Below are 21006 nucleotides of genomic sequence, written 5' to 3' on the forward strand. Positions count from 1 at the left end.
ACACCTGATGATAATGTTCACGCCCGGATCTTAGTGTCCCTAAAACTCGGGTGTGACAGTATGGCGCCTTGAGGCGGGCTCAGAGGGAAGGAGTGGAGAAGAGCGTAATGTCGCATCGATTGCAGCGACCATGCTACGGTACGAGATGAAGTCGAAGCTAGAGCTGGGGTCCTCGTACGCGAGGAGGACGTGGATGGGGGTGAGACGGGAGCAGCCACCACAAGGTGGGGTAGACCTATATCTCTATCTCTGATTCTCTCTGGTATCCTTAGCATCGTGGTATTGCATCTCGACGACAACGGCCTAAATAAAAACATAGAAAATATTAGAGTTTACAGCATTATAGCTGTCATTGAAGTCATTCTTTATCTACCTGATTGGATACCTGCGTGTGTGTAACCGGCCTCGCGCGAGCCTGCTCCCGCAGATACGGAGGTTTCACGTGTATCGGCGGATGCAGGACAAAAGCCTCCCGTAAAGCCGTGACTGCACCTGTACATGCAGGTCTGGCCACATGCATACAGGCAAACAAACTCGCGCAGCGGCCTGGTCAACACATGTCGGCGGCCAGGCTACCCATATACGCGTAACCAAACACACGGTATGTAACTTCATACATGAGTGCCGTCTCAATCTGATAGCATACTTTTTTGTTCAAAATCAGAGATGGAATAAATCTCTACTACTACTTAATTGTGTAGTGTAGGAGTGCACAGGTGCTTGTTCTGCCGGTTCCCTCTACCCACCCGCCGCCGCTCTGCTCCCCGCCATCCACGCGACGCAGAGCCGCCATCCACGCCGATCCTGCGAACCGGAGCCCTAGCAGCGCGGCCGACGCACCCTCGATCCGAGATCCTCGATCCGCAATCTACGCTCCCCGCCATCAACGCTCCTCGATTTCTGCTCCCCGCCATCAACGCGGCCGCCTCGTTCACCTTCCATCGACGGGATTGGTGTTGATGGCGGATCGGCGAGGGCGGTGGGTGGGGCGGCCCCGGATCCCAGGCTCCGTGCCCCCGCCCACGACCTCCCGCGATGCCCCCGCCCCCTGAGCCCCGAGAAGGGGACGTGGTCGTTGAGGTCGTAGACGGAGGAGGAGGAGGAGGCCGCAGCCGAGCACAGCCGCCGCGCCCGTCCTAGCCCGCCCCTTCCATCCTTGCCCGCGCTCCTCCAATCCACACACGCTACCATGCCACCGCCTCCCGCCCTCCTTGGCCCTGATCCCCGCCCCCTAACCGATACCCGCCCTGGCCATAACCTCCACGCGATGCCCGCCCGCACATCCCCGTGATGCCCATGGAAGAGAGGAGGGAGATGGATCTGGTGACGGACGCCCACCGCGTCGCATGGCTCCAACACGGCCTCCTCGTGCTCCTCCAAATCCACCCTGTCCGCCTCCACCTCGACGGGGACGCCGCCGTCCATCGTCCTACCACGGAGGACATCTGCTACTACCTCGGTTGCCACCTCACCAGCAGCAAGGCCACGCGGAACCTGGTACGCGCGCCCGAGGCGTCCTCCGCATGCATGCTCTTCTTCCGTGACCGTGCTGCAGGGGCGGGGGAGGGGTCCAACGCCACCGACCTGCCGTGGACGCCGCCGATGTGGTCCAGTGCCAAGTCCAGGTAGTAAGAGGTAGAGGTAGTCATCATCTTTTCTTTATTTCCCCCCTCGGGATTCTAAGACCTCGCGCGGGCAAAGAGGGGCATGCGGCGGCCCGGGCACTGGGCGAGGTCTGGTGCCGGGGCTCCGGCCAACAGCGTGAAGCCAGGAGAAATCTTAGGCGGGTGAGCAGCCCAACAACAGCTCTCCACCTTCCTCACCCTTTCCTCCTGATATTTCCTCCTTTCTCTATCCCTTCCCCTGGCTTCACAGCTCTCCATGGTGAAGAGGGCGTCCACCGCGATGGCTACGACGACGACGATGGAGCGGCTTGGCGCTCCCAACAGGTACGAGCCATTCTCTTCCTGCATTATTTTTCTTATTTTTTTGTTTCTGTTTATGCTGCAAGAATACATGGTCCAATCAGAATCGTCAAACTTTATATTTAGTAAAAAACGCAATTAGAACAACACCGTTCCCTACTTTATTATTATAGAGAATCATGTGACAACAGTTGACAATCTTATGTTTTTTCCTTAATTTTCTATTAGTTAGCAGCAGACCCATTTGATGACACTACACTAAGCAACTTGATTCTGGTAGTGAGATCTAGCATTGCACAGTGCCCATTGTTTATGTGTTTTTTATATTGAAGCTCAATGTCATTACAATAATACGATATAACTAGGTATATACCCGTGCGTTGCTACGGAAACAATATAATAAAATACAATGGGCGCCAGGGCAGGAGATCGCCGGGACCCCGCGGCAAGGGACGACGTTTGGTCGCACGACTAGACATTGTACGCTAGATCTCCCCATTGCCAAGAGGCGATTCCTTGAAAAATGTCGTGCCATGTTAGCATGATAGAGGAACATGAGTTGTGCAGCACAGTTGAGTTCACATTTTCTAGCTAATGTTACTTGACTGCCTTTTTTATAGTTGCTTTTCCCCTATTAATTCATGCTCTTTGTAGTTTGTAGACGCATTCACTCTGAAGAAAGAGGTAGCTAAAGGTGTTGATGTCATGGTTGTCAGAGAGCTTAATGGAGGTAAATCTAATTGAATTTCGATAAAACACGAACTGCCATGGTTTTAGTTTCAACACCAATATAATGTTTGGTTGTTTATTCTAATGAAACTCGAGGTAAGAAAAGATATCATTATCGACTAAGTAATACACTGCACATAGATTTTTATCATACGTCAATCGAGCAAGTTTGGGAGATAGCTGCCCCATTTCTCAGAGTTTTATTTACATTTTACTGACGAATGGGCATGTGTTGACGATGAACGGGCTCGACAAGGACGTGCCAACGGTGAACGGGATGCACGAGGAGCCCACGACCGCACATCCCAGATTGCTCATGCCGCCCACTGTGCATCTGAAAAGTGAGTATTGAAAACCTGGATATTCCATCGGGCTTAGGTTTCAAACAAAAACTAATTGGTGCTTTCCTTTTTTTGTGGAAGCATGATCTAATAGAGAATGCTCATCCACATGTTGAACTGTTATTCATGCTTGATTCTAATGGCGCAAAATAAAACTTGGCTTACTATTACAAGTGGAACTAAAGGGTCCATCATGGTTCAATGGTACAAGGCGTCTTCCTCAGAATTTACAAATGATACGAGCTTGAAGCCCTTACTTCATCAAAAGTTTCTAAGGTTATCAGTGAAGCCCTTACTTCACTGATGTCTGAATATCTGCTTGTGCTTCTCAATTGCATTTCCTTTATGCTCAGTCTCAATCATTGCAAAATAAAAATTAGCTTACCTGATCCAACTGACAGTAAATGTAAATCAGTCAGTATTGAAAACAAAAATTAGTTTGTTAGTAACAATTCATTTAGCAACAACATATATTTATCCTGCTACAGCTAGATCTGTAATCATATTTGGGTGACTGCTACAGTTAATACTCCCTTCATATTTCCTATTTATTCATCTGCCTTAACCCTTCATATTTCCTATTTATTCATCTGGGATGTGCGGTCGTGGAATATTATTTTTTTGATTTCATACTTGAGATCACATTTATCCTGATATAGTATTTTTGAATTGATACTAAAGAGCCTCACTTGTATGCATTCTCATTTAAGAACGGTCAATTGTTGTAGATTTTGTACATACTTTCATGAAGTTGTATATCTGTATGGAATTTTTGTTTCCTTTCATTCATTTTTGGGATATCTTTATTATACAACTTTCTGATCTAATTGTCATTTTATTGTTTGGTTTTGTTTATGCTATGATTATTGTCATTAACTAGGGAGACTGGAGGTCGGTCCTCTTACACTTGCTCTTCTTATATCTATATTTTGTTTTGCAAAATTGACATCTGATTTTATGGGATTATTCAGGTTACTGAGATCTTCAACTTTTCCCAAGATGATTTGTTAACTGAAGACATGATGATACTTGACACACATGGTGAAGTTTTCATTTGGATTGGTCAGTATGTGGAATCAAAAGAGAAACAGAAGGCATTTGACATTGGCCAGGTATCAACTGAAGCCCTGACTTTATTCAAGTAGTTCCTGTTACCGGTGCTGGAGGCCTATGAACTGCGCGGTCTGTGAACTGCGCGGTGCTGTGAACTGAAACGGTCTGTGAACTGCGCGGTGCTGGAGGCCTATCACCGGTGGGATGCAAGTGCTGGGAGGGAGGACGTGGAGACGCTAGCGCAATGCCAGCGGATGATTGCGTGCGGGGAGTGGCCACCGCTGGCCGTGGCCTATGACCACGTGGAAGGGTCCACCATGGAGGCCGGTGGGATGTAGGTGCTTGTTGATCAGGTTGGTTCTACAATTCTATTTAGCAAATCTATGGTTTTGCAATTCTATTATTTATGATCCTACGATTTGCAATCCTACCATTTCAGTTTGGATGCCATTAATGAAGTTGTCTGTTTTGCAATAACTATGTGGAGCGGTTTGATCATCACTGTCCATGGGTCGGCCGGTGCATAGGACTGGTAAGGTTCTCAAGATTACTAGCTGTTTTACTGGAAATTTGTACACCAAAACTTCTGTAAGCTTGGAAATTTGTCTCGCTCGATTCTTTGCTTTGAGTTTCTCTAGAACCTTGGAATCTGTCTTTTGATAATGCAAGTTGTACAACATTAGCTGCAGATTAGGAGCCAGTCTAATCTTGTGGGTACTTGTTCCTCATATGATGGCAGTTACCGAGTCATCAAGATTTCATGAGTCATTAAAGAAGGATGATGTGCACATAAGAAGGCTCATCATAAATCAGGTGTTGCCACTATCTGCGTCCTTCTGCAGATTCTGTGCTGCAAAATGGAGGGTAAGCAAACTTCTGTTGTTCTAGCTACCCAATATTGCCCGTGAATTGCACAAGTCTACTGTCGACTTTTGTTTGGTCTGAGAAATCATCGACTTTTGTTTGTTCTAGCTATCCATGCTGTTGGAAATGCATCTTCCAAAGTCAATTTAGGTGACCTGAAACGATTATATGCAGCACACAGAATTCTATAAGATGGTTGCAATCTTTCTTGTTCTCTCCTTGTTTCTGAATTGAATTAACATATCTGGTCTTTTGTAGTGGAGAATTCATGCTTGGACTTGTTCTTCAAATCAACTACTACCATGAATTAACTTCGGTGCTGGTAGGATTAACTTGCTCAGTAAATTTAAGATGAACCTGTAAATCAGTCAGTATTGAAAACAAAAATTAGTTTGTAAGTAACAATTCATTTAGCAACAACATATATTTATCCTGCTACAGTTAGATCTGTAATCATATTTGGGTGACTGCTACAGTTAATACTCCCTTCATATTTCCTATTTATTCATCTCCCTTAACCCTTCATATTTCCTATTTATTCATCTGGGATGTGCGGTCGTGGAATATTATTTTTTTGATTTCATACTTGAGATCACATTTATCCTGATATAGTATTTTTTGAATTGATACTGAAGAGCCTCACTTGTATGCATTCTCATTCAAGAATGGTCAATTGTTGTAGATTTTGTACATACTTTCATGCAGTTGTATATCTGTATGGAATTTTTGTTTCCTTTCATTCATTTTTGGGATATCTTTATTATACAACTTTCTGATCTAATTGTTATTTTATTGTTTGGTTTTGTTTATGCTATGATTATTGTCATTAACTAGGGAGACTAGAGGTCGGTCCTCTTACACTTGCTCTTCTTATATCTATATTTTGTTTTGCAAAATTGACATGATTTTATGGGATTATTCAGGTTACTGAGATCTTCAACTTTTCCCAAGATGATTTGTTAACTGAAGACATGATGATACTTGACACACATGGTGAAGTTTTCATTTGGATTGGTCAGTATGTGGAATCAAAAGAGAAACAGAAGGCATTTGACATTGGCTAGGTATCAACTTAAGCCCTGACTTTATTCAAGTAGTCAGTTCCTGTTACCGGTGCTGGAGGCCTGTGAACTGCACGGTGCTGTGAACTGAAACGGTCTGTGAACTGCGCGGTGCTGGAGGCCTGTCACCGGTGGGATGCAAGTGCTGGGAGGGAGGACGTGGAGACGCTGGCGCAATGCCAGCGGATGATTGCGTGCGGGGAGTGGCCACCGCTGGCCGTGGCCTATGACCACGTGGAAGGGTCCACCATGGAGGCCGGTGGGATGCAGGTGCTTGTTGATCAGGTTGGTTCTACAATTCTATTTAGCAAATCTATGGTTTTGCAATTCTATTATTTATGATCCTACGATTTGCAATCCTACCATTTCAGTTTGGATGCCATTAATGAAGTTGTCTGTTTTGCAATAACTATGTGGAGCGGTTTGATCATCACTGTCCATGGGTCGGCCGGTGCATAGGACTGGTAAGGTTCTCAAGATTACTAGCTGTTTTACTGGAAATTTGTACACCAAAACTTCTGTAAGCTTGCAAATTTGTCTCGCTCGATTCTTCGCTTTGAGTTTCTCTAGAACCTTGGAATCTGTCTTTTGATAATGCAAGTTGTACAACATTAGCTGCAGATTAGGAGCCAGTCTAATCTTGTGGGTACTTGTTCCTCAGATGATGGCAGTTACCGAGTCATCAAGGTTTCACGTGTCATTAAAGAAGGATGATGTGCACATAAGAAGGCTCATCATAAATCAGGTGTTGCCACCGTCTGCGTCCTTCTGCAGATTCTGTGCTGCAAAATGGAGGGTAAGCAAACTTCTGTTGTTCTAGCTACCCAATATTGCCCATGAATTGCACAAGTCTACTGTCGACTTTTGTTTGGTCTAAGAAATCATTGACTTTTGTTTGTTCTAGCTATCCATGCTGTTGGAAATGCATCTTCCAAAGTCAATTTAGGTGACCTGAAACGATTATATGCAGCACACAGAATTCTATAAGATGGTTGCAATCTTTCTTGTTCTCTCCTTGTTTCTGAATTGAATTAACCTATCTGGTCTTTTGTAGTGGAGAATTCATGCTTGGACTTGTTCTTCAAATCAACTGCTACCATGAATTAACTTCGGTGCTGGTAGGATTAACTTGCTCAGTAAATTTAAGATGAACCTGACTAAGGTTCATTCTCTTACTGTCTTACATCAAACTTGAATGGAATGGTTGTCTTGTAAAAAACTACGATGTTTTAGTTTCGTAGGTTTAATTGTCTTCGGTGTTTCTCATGTGTTGAATCATTGCAGAAGTTGGAGCACAAGATGCTGGACAATTTCTTCTCTGTGCTGTCATGTGTTATCTCCGTGCCCTTCTACACGGGATTCCTCCCTCTCCTGTTCTGGGTATGCCTTCTCTCTCATGTCCCACTGGTTTTATTGCCTTGCTTTATGTATTCTCGGTACTAATTCCCTTTGATCCTGAATTCTTTTTTTTTGAAAAAAATTTATATCTTGCAGAGTGGACACAGCAGGCTAGCTAGGCAGATGATCCTCCTCATGGCTTTATGTGACTACCTCGGCAACTCTGTCAAGGTTTTGCCATTTGCTTGTATACAATTGAAGGGACACACTTTAGTTTAATCACTGACACTCTCGATCTTTCTGAGCGCAGGATATGGTGTCAGCCCGGCCATGCTCTCCGCCCATTAGAAGAGTGACAGCTACAGAAGATGAGAAGGAAAATGCCATGTAATATGGCTACCGTCATCGCATGCTCTCAACACTATTTGTTTGACGGGGTATGTATGTTCCTGCTCTTATTTCGGTAGGGGAAGCTTAAAAGGAATTGTTGGCTGATGCTGCTTTTTGATCAATGTAGATATTTGTTACACTATGTCCTGACATACGGAGAACATGGCAGTCTTACAGTTGTTGTGGGTTTATCTCTAGCTCTCTTACCCCAAATTTGCTGCGGGTTTTCCAGCAGTGATCCCTGTTGGTGTTCAGCGCCAAGGAATTGGAGATTGGTGATTTTGGTTATGCATGGTCGTTTGAATTTTTTTATGTTGTAACCCATACCGTGAATTGTTGTGAGTTAATTGAGCTTTAAAGGAATTGTAGAATCTTGAGTTAGCTAGTTCATTTTTCTTTTTGAGTACGGGTGAAACTGGGGCATGAATATGGTAGTTGGCTCCCACGCAGTGTTCTATGGTGTTTTCCCTACTCACATCTTTCATATAACAGCTGTAGGAAACTAGACATGTCTTGTGAAGCACAATTTTGTTTGTGAACTCCTCGTTTGTTGATCTAATGATGTAACTATTGATACTTGATAGCCTATTGCTGGTCATATAATTTTGATTCTAATCCAGTGATGAAAAGCTAAAATCATCCAGCTGTCGTTCTTTGATTACCCTGAGATGGTAAATATGCACAAATTAAATATACTTAAGTTTATCTGCAGAGAGCATCGTTATCAAACAAAAACATGGGGTGGATCTACCAATGTGGCCAGGCATGGAAGCTGCCCATAGCACTGCCGCCATATAGTTGACAACGATGACCGACACTGTAGATTCCATTCTCTGTGTGTACACCAAGGTATCGGTGTCTCGTCTCGGACCACAAGAGCATTTTTCAATGTATCTGGCTTCAAAGTTAGTCTTTGATTATTATCTTTCTCGCAACATAAGGGCAAACAACGTTTATATGTAGCAAACAAATATAGTTTGCAAACGTTTTAGGAACATGTTTTTACAATAAAGATATACTTATAGTTTCACCAATGGATGGCCAAAAAATACAACCTTTTAGTTCAGGAAATATAGAACAACAGCAAGTAGATTTTGATAAATCCATTAGAATCTCAATATAAATATAGAATATCGACGTCTATTCTTTTAATGTTTAATCCTCTATTCACAATAGTTAAAAAAAGCTATTGCTATGATTGTAACAAATTTATTAACGTAGGAATTCAATATTACAATAGTGCCAAAATGGATTGTTCGAAGGAGAAAAATCAAGTACAAATTGACAACCAATTGGACAAGCATGCAGTGGTTGATAATGAATCAGCTCTCAATGCAAACATCCTTAACATGCTAATATACTATAGAATAACAATTAGTGCTTTTGCATATCAGTCTATTCTATCATGTCGATTCCGTAGCAACGCACGGGCATATACCTAGTAGATTGATGAGGAGGTTGAGTTTATACGCTCTGAACTGCAATTCCTTCTTCGAGGTGCTGGTGCAAGCTACCAGTGTCACACAAGAACAGTTCAAGAGAATGTTTCTTTCTGTACAAATAACCGTTTATTTGAACTCAATGTTTACCATTTGCTTTGCATAAAAAAAGAAACATTTTGCAGAAATTTATGTCGGCTTACCACTATGTTTCTTTGTATCAGCTCTGTACCCTATGATCTGATCCTGTTGTTCTGATCAGAAACACAATCTATGATGATGCTACTATCTGTATTGTGCACGCACCAGACTGAAGCTGAAGGTGAGAGGGCATCAAGCCTGGAGGTCTCCCTTCTCCTCTGGCTCCAGCTCTCTGAGCTCGTCGGCTTCACTCCTCTTGCAGCTCCTGTAGAACATGCAGGTGACGATGATCTCCAGCACGACGCAGATCGCGTGGATGTAGGCGATCGAGAAGGCCTCGCCGGCGACACCCGGCGCGAGCCTCCCGTCCCTCCGACGCTGCGCGACGACGCGGAGTCCGAACAGCGCCTCGGCCGCCGCCATGCCGAGGTTGGTGGGCAGCGCCAGCGCCAGCGCCGTGGACACCCGGCCCCGGATCGCGACGCAGGCCCTGAGCACCGCGGCGTGGCCCGCGCACCCGGGCTCCGTGGCGGCCACGACGATGGCGAGGTTGCAGACCACGGTGGCGACGCCGACGACGAGCGAGTAGACGATGGCGCCCGCGGCCGAGAGCGCGAGCGTCCAGACGTGGGAGGTGAGACCCAGCAGGTCGGCGGCGCCGAAAGCCAGCAGCAGCAGCGAGAACACCGCGGCGTTGGCGGAGAGCATGAGGAAGGCGTTGAGGAGGTGCGTGGCGACGACGGCCGGGTACGCGCGCGCCACGGCCGCGCACGGCGGGAGCGCGGCCACGGCGACCCGCCGCCGCCGAGGCGGCGGCGACTCCGACGCGTCGTCGTCCCGGAGGCGGAGCATGGCGGCGACGCAGGCCTTGGCCAGCAGCAGGAAGGTGAGCGCGAACGGCAGCGTGGCCGCGAACGTGAAGACGGTCTGCGACAGCTTGGCCTCGAGCAGCGCGAAGAAGGGGGAGGGCGGGAACCCCGCGGCCGCGAACACGGAGCGGAGCCGCGCCGCCACAGCGCGCAGCGCCCACGACGACGGCGCCATCGCCTCCGACGCCAGCACCGCCGCCGAGAACGGCAGCGCCAGCAGCGCCGCCACGGAGGTGAAGCGGTGGTACCCGGCGAAGAACGCGGACACGGCAGCCCGCATGACCCTCGTCGTCGTCGCCCGCCCCGCTGTCGTCACACCGTCGCGCGCCAGCCCCGCCGCTCTCCCCATGTCGCACGCAACGCAACCCGCAAACCCGTAACCTCTCCGCTTCTTCTTCCTCACCTCAGAGAGCGAGCGAGAGGCGGAGGAGACGGAGCAATCAGCAGCAATGCAACAGCATACTCGCGCTCGCCACCTTTATGGCGGGACCGCTTGGCTGGCTGCGCGCCCGCCGATGGATGGATGGATGGTTGGCCGGTCAAGAGCAGGAGAGAGCTGGAATGGACGAGCGGATGATTGACTGACCACCTACTGACGGCGGCACTGACCCGGTACCGAACGGATGAGCACGGCGAGAGGCCACCGGGCGGGACCGCGGGAGGGCCTCTTTAGTTTACGGAGGAGCAGGGCAGAGGAGCGAGGTCTGAGCTGGCGACTGGCGTGGCAAGGCAGGTACTGGAGACGAAGCAAGCGAAGCGATTGGAGCTGAAATGAATAGAAAAAATCTGCCTGAAATTCATCTCGTCTCGGTACCATCTACTACTACTAGACTCCCTACCGAACACTATTTTATATGGATGAGACGTTGCAAGCATTGTAGGTGCCGTCGGGTACAAGGGCGGCGGCCTGGCCGCCAGGCTAGAGCTGGAGGGTGGCTGGTGCGGCGGCGAAGGCGTTGCTTCGATTATATCCCACTCATATTGCTGGCCCCGCCAGACTAAGGATCCGGAGAAGAGAGCATATACGCTTGCTGCTTGCAGACAGCGACGGAATCGGGCAGAGCTGGCAGGAGATAGCGGAAGGGAAGAGAGGGAAGCAGGGGGCAGGAGGGAGGGTGGAGCGGGAGTGAGACTGTCACTCTCCCTCGCTGTCGGGTGAAATTAGGCCCCATACCGAACTCACTGACTGACAGTTGGTTCCGACCATTCTTCAGCAGAAAGGTCGGCTCAGAACTGGATGCGTGCGAGGGTTGCCTTTCAGCTTCATCTCCCGGACTCTCGCGCCGCGCGCTACGGTGAGATTCACGGGCGAGTGGGCGACTGTACCGAGCACTACTGGCTAAAATGGCGAGCGATTCATGCAGGCCACAGGTGACAGGGTCCATGCGAGCGACTTGTCGCCATTAAAGGGGCCTCGTGTTTTGCTTGTCGCCGAGCGGTTGTTTCCTGGTCATCCGAAGAGGGCTGGCTGGCGCCTGGCGGTCGATCCACCAGCAATTAGGTGCACCTACGATCCGCGTACGACGAACCACGGCTCAGAAACAGAAAGGACGCAGCGCGGCCACCAAACGGTCCTAAACTCATATAATTCCGACCTGGTTTACTTTTTATTAAGTAAATCATTAACCACGGCTCAGAAGGGCATCTTTATTTTTTGGGGTGTAAGTAAAAAAATAAAATAAAGAGGAAACGTTTTCTTTTTCCGACCAGTTGGTTTTGTGCAGCTAGCAGCTTCTGCACTCAAAGCGAAAGTGATTGTACAGTGACGGACGGACGAAGCTGGTGCTGGTGCCGCTGCTCAAGAAACGCAAGAGTCCGGGAGATGAAGCTGAAAGGCAACCCTCGCACGCATCCAGTTCTGAGCCGACCTTTCTGCTGAAGAATGGTCGGAACCAACTGTCAGTCAGCTCTTCAGCGAGTGAGTTCGGTATGGGGCCTAATTTCACCCCGACAGCGAGGGAGAGTGACAGTCTCACTCCCGCTGCCCCCCTGCCCCCTGCTTCCCTTCCCTTCCCTTCCCTTTCGCTATCTCCTGCCAGTTCTGCCCGATTCCGTCGCTGTCTGCAAGCAGCGACCAAGCGTATATGTGTTGGCCACCAAAAGTGGCTTGCGGAGCGCAGTCCGCGCGCGCCGGATCAATTATGATTCTGAATTGAAGAGGAGACATATTCTTCGTGAAAATTTCTGTGAAGTGTGTGGGGAGGAAGGGGAATCTTTTTTTCCATATTACTATTGATTGTCCAGTTGCAAAGCAGTTCTGGCGAGTGGTTAAAAACATTACAGGGATAAAACTACCAGTTTTTTTGGAGGTCACCTGGGCAAAGGACTTATTGGCTGATGACCACTTCACTGATTCAGTTAAAACGATGGTTATTTGTGGTGCCTGGTCCTTATGGTCTGGAAGGAATGCTAGAAGGTTTGGGCGTGACCGCTGGAATCCATACGCTGCAGTGAGTTATGTGGCGAAAATGCTGGAGGATCTTGTTTGTTTAAAAGTGCCGGGGCCGCAAGCCTCTCTGCGTTGCCGGGTTAAATGGAAAGCGCCATTGGAGGGTTGGGTGAAAATTAACTTGGATGCTGCTTTTGTTGCTGAGACGGGCAAAGGGGCTGGGGGTGTGGTGATGAGGAACTCGCAGGGAGAGGTTTTGGCGGCAGCAACACAACTATATGAACACATCCCTGATGCGCTAACCAGTGAAGCTTTGGCTGCTCGTGACGGCGTGGTGCTGGCCCAGATGCTTAGCGTGGAAAAAGCGATTCTAGAAGTGGATAACTCTGTCCTGGTGGCTCTTCTCCGGTCTGAGGAGGGAAGAAGGAGTGCTATCGCAGGCTTATGGCAAGAAATCAAAGAGAAGAGTATGAATTTCAGATCTTTTCAAGTATCTTTCGTTAATAGAGAGGGTAATGAGGTCGCTCACCTTTGTGCAAGTAAGGCTATAGAGTTGGCTCCTGTGTTATTCTGGCTGGATTGCTTTCCTAGTTGGCTTATGGAAGCTGCTAGCAGGGATTGTAATGTCACTTTGAATCAATAATACAGAACGTGTGTTCTTCCTCAAAAAAAAGAAACGCACAATACATGCAACATGCATCTGGGCTCTAGTACACCGTGTGGATCCTAGGCATTGAAGCACGGAATAATTAGGAATTGGAATCGGCTTTCTTGAGTTCTGTTGTCTAGTTACACATGGAATTGAGATTGTTGAATCAGAGACTCGTTTCTCTAGAACTGGAATATAGCTATAAATTCCCTCTCACAGTACAAAGCGTTAGCCCTTTAATAAATTATGTGGAATTAATTCTAAACTCCAATTTAGTGGCGTCCAGACAATAGCATCGAAATTACATCTCATTTCAATACTATAGTTGTTGGTCACTTGTTCTCAAATAGTATAGATCAAAAACAAGGCAACACAATTGTTAATGGTCAAAGACTTTCGTCCTTCGAAGCATTATTTACTCTCGGATATAATGATCTTCAGACAAAGGTCATGAAATACATATCTTCATCATTTTAGTATAGGAATATCATCATTTTAGTATAGGAATATGAATAATTAAGCAATAGAACATAAGAAAACGAAGATCATGATTATAAATCAATAATATATTCACATGTATATTATGTGAATATGAGTAAATATTAATAATATTCATATTACATTAATATCTTCGGCTTGGCAGAAGGTAAAGATGCGAGAATGGCGCGAGAGTGATTACAATCCAGTATTAACAGTACGGTGCTACTGTTCATCTATTTATAGGCACGGGACACAGCCCGGACAAAATTAGATTTATGCCCCTGACATTTACTTGTGATTATAATACACACTATCACGGACTAAGTGGTCTTTTCCCCCTTTAAGTCGGTGTCGTCCTTGGTTCTCGTCACCATATCAAGCCGAAGCTCTCTGGCAATAGCTTCGGCGCCTACTCTTACCACCTTCGGGTTGCTCCTTTACACCGCGTATACTTTCGTCATTAGAGAATGTCTTTAACCAGAAGCCAAAACCCTCCTGTAATAAATCCATGTCCAACTGAAAACGCATGGTTAGTCACATTTTTGAGGACCTTCAGAAGAGGAAGACTCCCAACAGTAGCCCCTCGCAGTATTAAATTTTTTTCCTTATAACAAATTTAAATTGCGACCTGAACGAAGGCCTTTAGCCGAAGGTCCGAAAAAACACCTTCCCTTCGCTAGAATAGCGAACGAGACTGACATGTTGGACCCACCAAGCTGTGGCGCTATGCATATAAATATGAGATTGTGTTGAGAGCGTTTCTTGTGCTGTTTCAGTTGCTTACATTGTGCTTGCTGTTTTAAACTCTCTTGTTTTTTCGCGAGTTTGAGCTTCGACATTTCAACAAGTTTTGATTTGATGGCTGGTGAGAAGAAGACTGTGGACCCGACACTGTCCGAGTTTTATGAAGCTATGGAGAGAACTAATGCAGAAAAAATTGCACATGAAACATTAGCTGGAGTATCTGAGGATTCCAGTGACGGTGAAGACTTTGATGCTGAAAGTGAGACTGAGGATGCCGAAGATCGGTCCTGGAGGCCAAGTCATGTTGTTTTTGGGAAGTCGACAATCAAAAAGGACAGATTGATGCCATGAGAGGAAGGTATTTTCGTGACATTTCTATTGTGCGGGCTGGGGGAGAAAGTAATGTCCCTCTGCCCGAAGCTGACGAGGTAGTTGTCTATAGAAGTTTTATGAAAGCAGGGCTTCGGTTCCCTTTGGATAGTATGCTGGTCGAAGTACTGAAAACCTTCAAAGTCTACATTCATCAGCTTACCCCTGAAGCCATCATCGGGATAGGGGTTTATATTTGGGCCATGAGGAGCCAAGGACAAGAGCCGAATGCAAAATATTTCTGCAACTTGCACGAATTTTCTTATGAAGCGAAGGCTATTGGAAAAGAACAATACCACAACAATTTTGGTTGTTATGGCTTCGTGACCCGTTCCGAAGTAAGCAATCCAGTGCCAACGTTTCGCAAGAGATGGCTAGAAGCCTGGATGCAAGAATGGTTCTATGTGAAGAACGATCTTGCTGAGAGAGAAGACATCAAAGGAATTATCCAACGTCCCATATGGTCTCACTTCAGCATTAGAAGACCATCTCTTACTCTTGGAAACGACATTGAAGCATGCCAAGCTGCTTACAACACGGTACGCACCTACATAGGCACCAGAGACTTAGTCCAAGAGCAATTTGCCTACAAGGTGTGGCCACTCGGGAGTGGGTGGGAGATGTCGAAGGAGGTTGCTGCTGGGTCTAGCCAGAGTGGCTTGATTTACTTGAAGTATACTTTCAAATACAGGTGCCAATTTGACGAACCAAACGACGACTGGCTAGATGCCATTGACGCTACCAGCGACGAGTTGCTTGGTGCCTACTCAAGGGCTGAAGATGATGCCATGACGGCGGCCTTCGGAGGGCGAGGCAAGAAACAGTTAAACAGAGTTATTTTTGATGTCATTGGTTTTGTTTACCCAGACTATTGCTATCCCTCGCGAAAGCAGGGAAAAAAGATAAAGGTTGCTGCTTCAGCTCTTTCTACTACGCCGAAGGTGAAAAAGGTTAAGGTTTTGACACATTGGCCCAGGTACATTGAAACGACCAAAGTGCTGAAGCTTGCTGAAGGGCCTTCTTCTGCCATTGAGCTAAGCCTCCCTGCTACTACTGAAGCTAGAGTGGAATCGGCCAAAGAACCAATCCCGAAGACAGTTGCGGAGCAGCCAAAAACTGCCATGAGTTTATTGCAAGAAACAGAACTGCCAAAGGTTCAAAAGATTGCTGCAATAACTCCAAAGGGAAGGAGAATGGCCAATGTACTGGATGCTGTTATGGAATCCACAAAGGTGCTGACTCCTGCTTCTGTAGAAGCACCTAGCATGGGAGACAAGAATACAAAGAAATCTGCCGAAATTTCCATGACGCGGGTTGAAACTGAAGTTGAGTCCTCAGCTCCCGCCGAAGCGATTCCTGTGGAGATTGTTGGGAAGCACACTGAACCAAAACCTTCGGATGCCGTAAAAGTATCGTTATCATTAGAAAAAGAGAAGGTTATCAAAGAACCTGAATTCCCTACTCCTGAAGCGTCCACTGAAGAATTATAATTTATAGTGCGTCACGCTGTAGGGAAAAAACTAACGGAGGAGCAAATTGCCGAAGCTAGGCAATATGCCAAGGATCTAAAGTATCCCGTAGGATCCTTAGTATACAGTGGTACTGACGAAGATGATTTTCTATATTGCCTACCGGACAACAAGGAGATATCTGTTTGCCAAGAAATGGCAAAGAACATGGGATTACCGAAGCTAGAGCTTGGTTTATCTGCGATGTCGAAGGATGAACTGGTAGACAACCTTGCTTATAATAGTTTGAAGGTATATACACTTTTACTCATAAAATAAGTTATGCTTGTTGATTTTCTTATGGTTTTTATGTTCTTACACATATATTTTTGTTATTAGGGCTTAATTCTTAGCAAAGCTTTAAGGGCGCAAAAAGAAGCTGATGACGAAAGTTGTCAGATTGCACTTGGGAACCTTTGATCAGAGGTCATCACACTGAGGAATGAAGCCTTGAGAAAGATAGAATTCTGCTCTCCTTAGTGGATAGACTGAAAATTAGTGAAGCCAAGCTTATTGCCGAAGCCGAAACTCACAAAGCCGAAGTTGAAGATCTAAAGTAAAAACTTGCGAACATGAATGAAAATTTTGAAGTTGCAAAGGCAAAGCAAGAAATAAGTGAGTGGACAAGTTCAAGGCTAGAAAAGAATGTTGAAGAGCTTCATGATTCCAGAGAAAGGTGTTATGAAAAATCCTTGGAGTGTGCGAAGAAGCTAAAAGATAGCTTTGCGAAGGTGGGGCGTATTCCTCATAACAGAGTTTTATTCGCGATGACCCGAGGGTGTTATCCAATGGATAGGTGAAGAAGCCGAAGCTTTCGATGAGATCCTTAGCGATCGCAGAGATTTTTGTACTTTTTTCGGTGCCCGAGGGGTTGCTGTAATTCTAGAAAAGGCTGGGTGTGAACATGTCAAGGCCGTGGCCCAGCCAGAATCTATTTTCTCAGCTAACAACACTAAGGACCCTTCAGTTGAGGCTTCTACATTGGGTGGCAAGTTTTACTTCGATGTGTGGATGAAGGGTGGTCGTGAGATGGCTGACGAAGCCATTTAAAAGAATGAGAAGGAGTCTCACGATGCTCATGAGAAGGCTAAACAAGCCAAAGACGCTACCGAAGGTGCCATGATTATATGTATTTTTACTTGGAACTTTTTGCCTTGTTGCTCGTTTTTACCTTCGTAACTCACCATCATATATTCATTACAGTCGGCCTCTCTCCCCCACCGGAGCCGCACATCCTCGAAGTTGATCCGATTATGAAAGAAGCTTTAGATGTTACGCAAATTGCTAATGAAGTTGTTGACGAAGTCATCGACAAACTTTTACATGAAGCCGCTGAAAGAATTTTGAAGGAAGACTAGATTCTTATTTTTCTAGGATTTGTAACATTTATGTATGAGTCAAACATCAAGTACTTATATGTATATTAATGTAATATGTTTCTTTGTGATGCATGAAATTTGTGTACATACCGTTTTTGAGCCTTCGGCGAAAAAACACCTTCCCTTCTTTTCATGCTTCACAAAGAAAAAATCATCCCTTCTATGCCACAGATGTTGTTTAATAACATTGCCGACGAAGATTCCTTGATGTGTAAAATTATACCTGCCGAAAGTATACTTTTGTGCTTCAGCACATTGTTTCATAACCCATCCGATATGTTGAGAAGAGCATCTTTCCTTCTCCATCGTTTTGTTGTTGATGCGATATGATGTATGATGTAATGCTATGCGAAATGATGCGATGGTATGATGCAATATGATGTTTATGTCGACGATAATTGCCCACACGAAAACACACCCAGATTCTGCATTCCCTTAGGAACGACTTTGGAGTCTCTTCACCTTTAACTTGGGTGGAATTTGAGCTCTGCATTCCCTTAGGAACGACTTTGGAGCTAAGCTCTACATCCCCTTAGGAACGACTTTGAAGCTTCTTCACCTCTGATTTAGGTGGTATTTAAGCTCTGCATTCCCATAGGAACGACTTTGGAGCTTCTTCACCTTTTACTTAGGTGGTATTTTGGCTCTGCATTCCCTTAGGAACGACTTTTGAGCTTCGGAACTTACTCTGTGCTCCCTTAGGAACGGCTTTGTAGCTTCAGAACTTATTTCTGTCACACTCGATGATGTAACGATAATATTATTACATCAAATTGAAAATTTATCTCTCTTGTATTGTTTTTCTTTCAAGAAAATATAAAAGGCAAAAAATACTAAGATACATCAAATCATCATATTCCTTGGCCAAGCCTCTGTAGCTCTTTCAGTAAATATGCTTCGACTCAGACACAGTGTTGTTTACTGTGCGAGCTTCGGATTCCTCCTGAAGGTCGCGCTGCTGCTGAGTATGATTGCGCCCTTCTGGCTGTTGACTGTGGATCAGTGGTGGTGGTGGTGGCAACTGGGGCCAAGAAGCTCGAGAATGGCTTGTCGAAGCAACAGAAGTTGTGGGTAGTTGATTGCCCACGTATTCTGGGATGTATGGGGAGTAACACGAAGTAGTGTGGAGGACTTGCTTCGGCTGACTCTGCCACGCCTCAGCTTCGACAATTTCCTTCTGATTCTAAATTGTTACCTAGCATGTCCTTGTTGTGTGGCCCTTGTCCTCGCCACAAAAAGGGCAGTACATTTTTCTAGGTTGATTGCCAAATTGCCCTCCACCGAAACTCCTTCCTCCCCTGCCCCTCGGAGCTGGTGGTCTGAAAGAAGTCATGCTTGAAGATTGAGAATTGTGATGAGTATTCTAAACATTGCTGGCCCTTTCATCATTGGTACTAGAGTTATGAATTGACCGGACATGCCTAGGATGAAGCCTCCCTCCGAAGCCCCTGGTCATCTCGGAAAACCTATAGGCCTCCTCCCTTCTTTGGCGAAAATCATTGTCAGCCCGGATGTACTCATCCATCTTCTGAAGCAGCTTTTCCAGGGTTTGCGGAGGCTTCCTAGCAAAATACTGAGCTGTAGGTCCTGGACTAAGTCCCTTGATCATGGCCTCAATGACAATTTCATTGTGCACTATGGGTGCTTGTGCTCTTAGTCGCAGGAACCTTCGGACATACGCCTGAAGGTATTCCTCCTGGTCTTGTGTGCATTAAAACAATGCCTGAGTAGTGACTGGTTTCGTCTGGAAACCTTGGAAGCTAGTGACTAGCATGTCCTTAAGCTTCTACCATGATGTAATTGTTCCTGGCCGAAGAGAGGAGTACCATGTCTGGGCCATACTTCGGACAACCATGACGAAGGACTTTGACATGACAGCGGCGTTGCCTCCATATGAGTATATTGTTGCCTCATAGCTCATCAAAAATTGCTTTGGGTCCGAGTGCCCATCGTACATGGGCAACTGGGGTGGCTTGTAGGATTGTGGCCATGGGATAGCCTGTAGTTCTGCTGCCAGGGGAGAAGCATCATCAAAAGTAAAGTTGCCATGATGAAAGTCATCATACCATTCATCATCATTGAATGAGTGAAAGTCGCCTAGAGGGGGGTGGATAGGCGAAACCTGAAAATTATAACTTTACTCCCCAACTAGATCCCTTGATTAGTGGTTAGAACAAGATATACAATTATCGGAGTATAAAAACTAAGTCCTTGCTTGAAAAGAATATTGCCTTTTAAATAATGCGGAATTGATAAAACAATACAACTAATAGGTTTATGAGAATAGAGCAAGGGGGCTTAGATAAGAAGAGCAATGACACAAGTTCTTTCTTGCAATGTGTTGCTTCACTAAATGAGAATTTAACTTAAAGCAACACCAAATAGTATTAGCAAAGAATAGTGCAAAAGAACTTAGAAAGGGAAAGAACAAACAAATCACAAGCAATAAGCACACGAGACACGGGTGATTTGTTTTACCGAGGTTCGGTCCTCGAAGGCCTAGTCCCCGTTGAGGAGTCAACTAAGGACGAGTCTCTTTCAACCCTTTCCCTCTCTCCACCGATCACACAAGACCGGCGAGCTCTTCTTCTTCTCAAGGATCACTTAAGACCCCGCAAGGATCACCACACTCTTTGGTGTCTCTTGCTAGCTTTACAAGCCTCCAAAACTTTGGAGGAAATTCAATGGGAGTCACAACTCCATGCGCAAATGAACACAAAGATGTAGCACACACTATCTCTCAATGAATCTCACAAGGCACTAGTGCTAAACTCAAATGAGTAGCTCTCTCTTGCTTGCTATCTCTTTTGTGGCACTTGTGTTGGTTGTAGTGGTCTAAATCTTGTGTATAGGATGGATCAATGAATAGAGCTAGTTGGGAGGGCTTGTATATGTCAACTATATGACTTGGAATGTTGCTTGGGCTCTCCACCTTAAAGTGGCTGGTTGGGGTGGTATTTATAGCCACCAACCAAATTGTAGCCGTTTGGAGAAGGCTGCTGGCGATGGGCGCACCAGACAGTCCGGTGCGCCACCACGTCATCCTTCCATTAGGGCTTGGAGCTGGTCAACCTTTGGAGGCTTTGTCCTCATGCGGCACCAGACAGTCCGGTGCTACACCGGACAGTCCGGTGCCCCTTTGACCATCTGCTCTGACATCTGAATTGCACTGTTCACTTTGCAGAGTCGACCGTTGCGCGCAGGTAGCCGTTGCCCCACTGGTGCACCGGACAGTCCGGTGGCACACCGGACAGTCTGGTGAATTATAGCGGAGCTGCGCCTGTGAAACCCGAAGCTGAGGAGTTTGAGCTGATTCACCCTGGTGCACCGGACAGTCC

General features: G+C 46.2%; 1 protein-coding gene and 1 long non-coding RNA gene across 2 annotated transcripts; one reads left to right on the forward strand and one right to left on the reverse strand.

Moving 5' to 3' along the window:
• The first annotated feature begins 2989 nt into the window (after positions 1 to 2989).
• LOC118476692 (uncharacterized) lies at positions 2990 to 4255 on the forward strand. Its single transcript, XR_004857187.1, has 3 exons — positions 2990 to 3709; positions 3876 to 3886; positions 3967 to 4255. It is a non-coding gene; the product is annotated as an uncharacterized lncRNA (long non-coding RNA).
• Positions 4256 to 9032: 4777 nt separating this feature from the next.
• LOC100277421 (uncharacterized) lies at positions 9033 to 10888 on the reverse strand. Its single transcript, NM_001150985.2, has one exon. The coding sequence runs from the start codon at positions 10497 to 10499 to the stop codon at positions 9474 to 9476; it is 1026 nt and encodes a 341-aa protein (NP_001144457.1). The 5' UTR covers positions 10500 to 10888; the 3' UTR covers positions 9033 to 9473.
• Between the last annotated feature and the right edge of the window lie 10118 nt (positions 10889 to 21006).

This window comes from Zea mays, chromosome 3, assembly GCF_902167145.1.
Source record: "Zea mays cultivar B73 chromosome 3, Zm-B73-REFERENCE-NAM-5.0, whole genome shotgun sequence".
NCBI lineage: Eukaryota > Viridiplantae > Streptophyta > Magnoliopsida > Poales > Poaceae > Zea > Zea mays.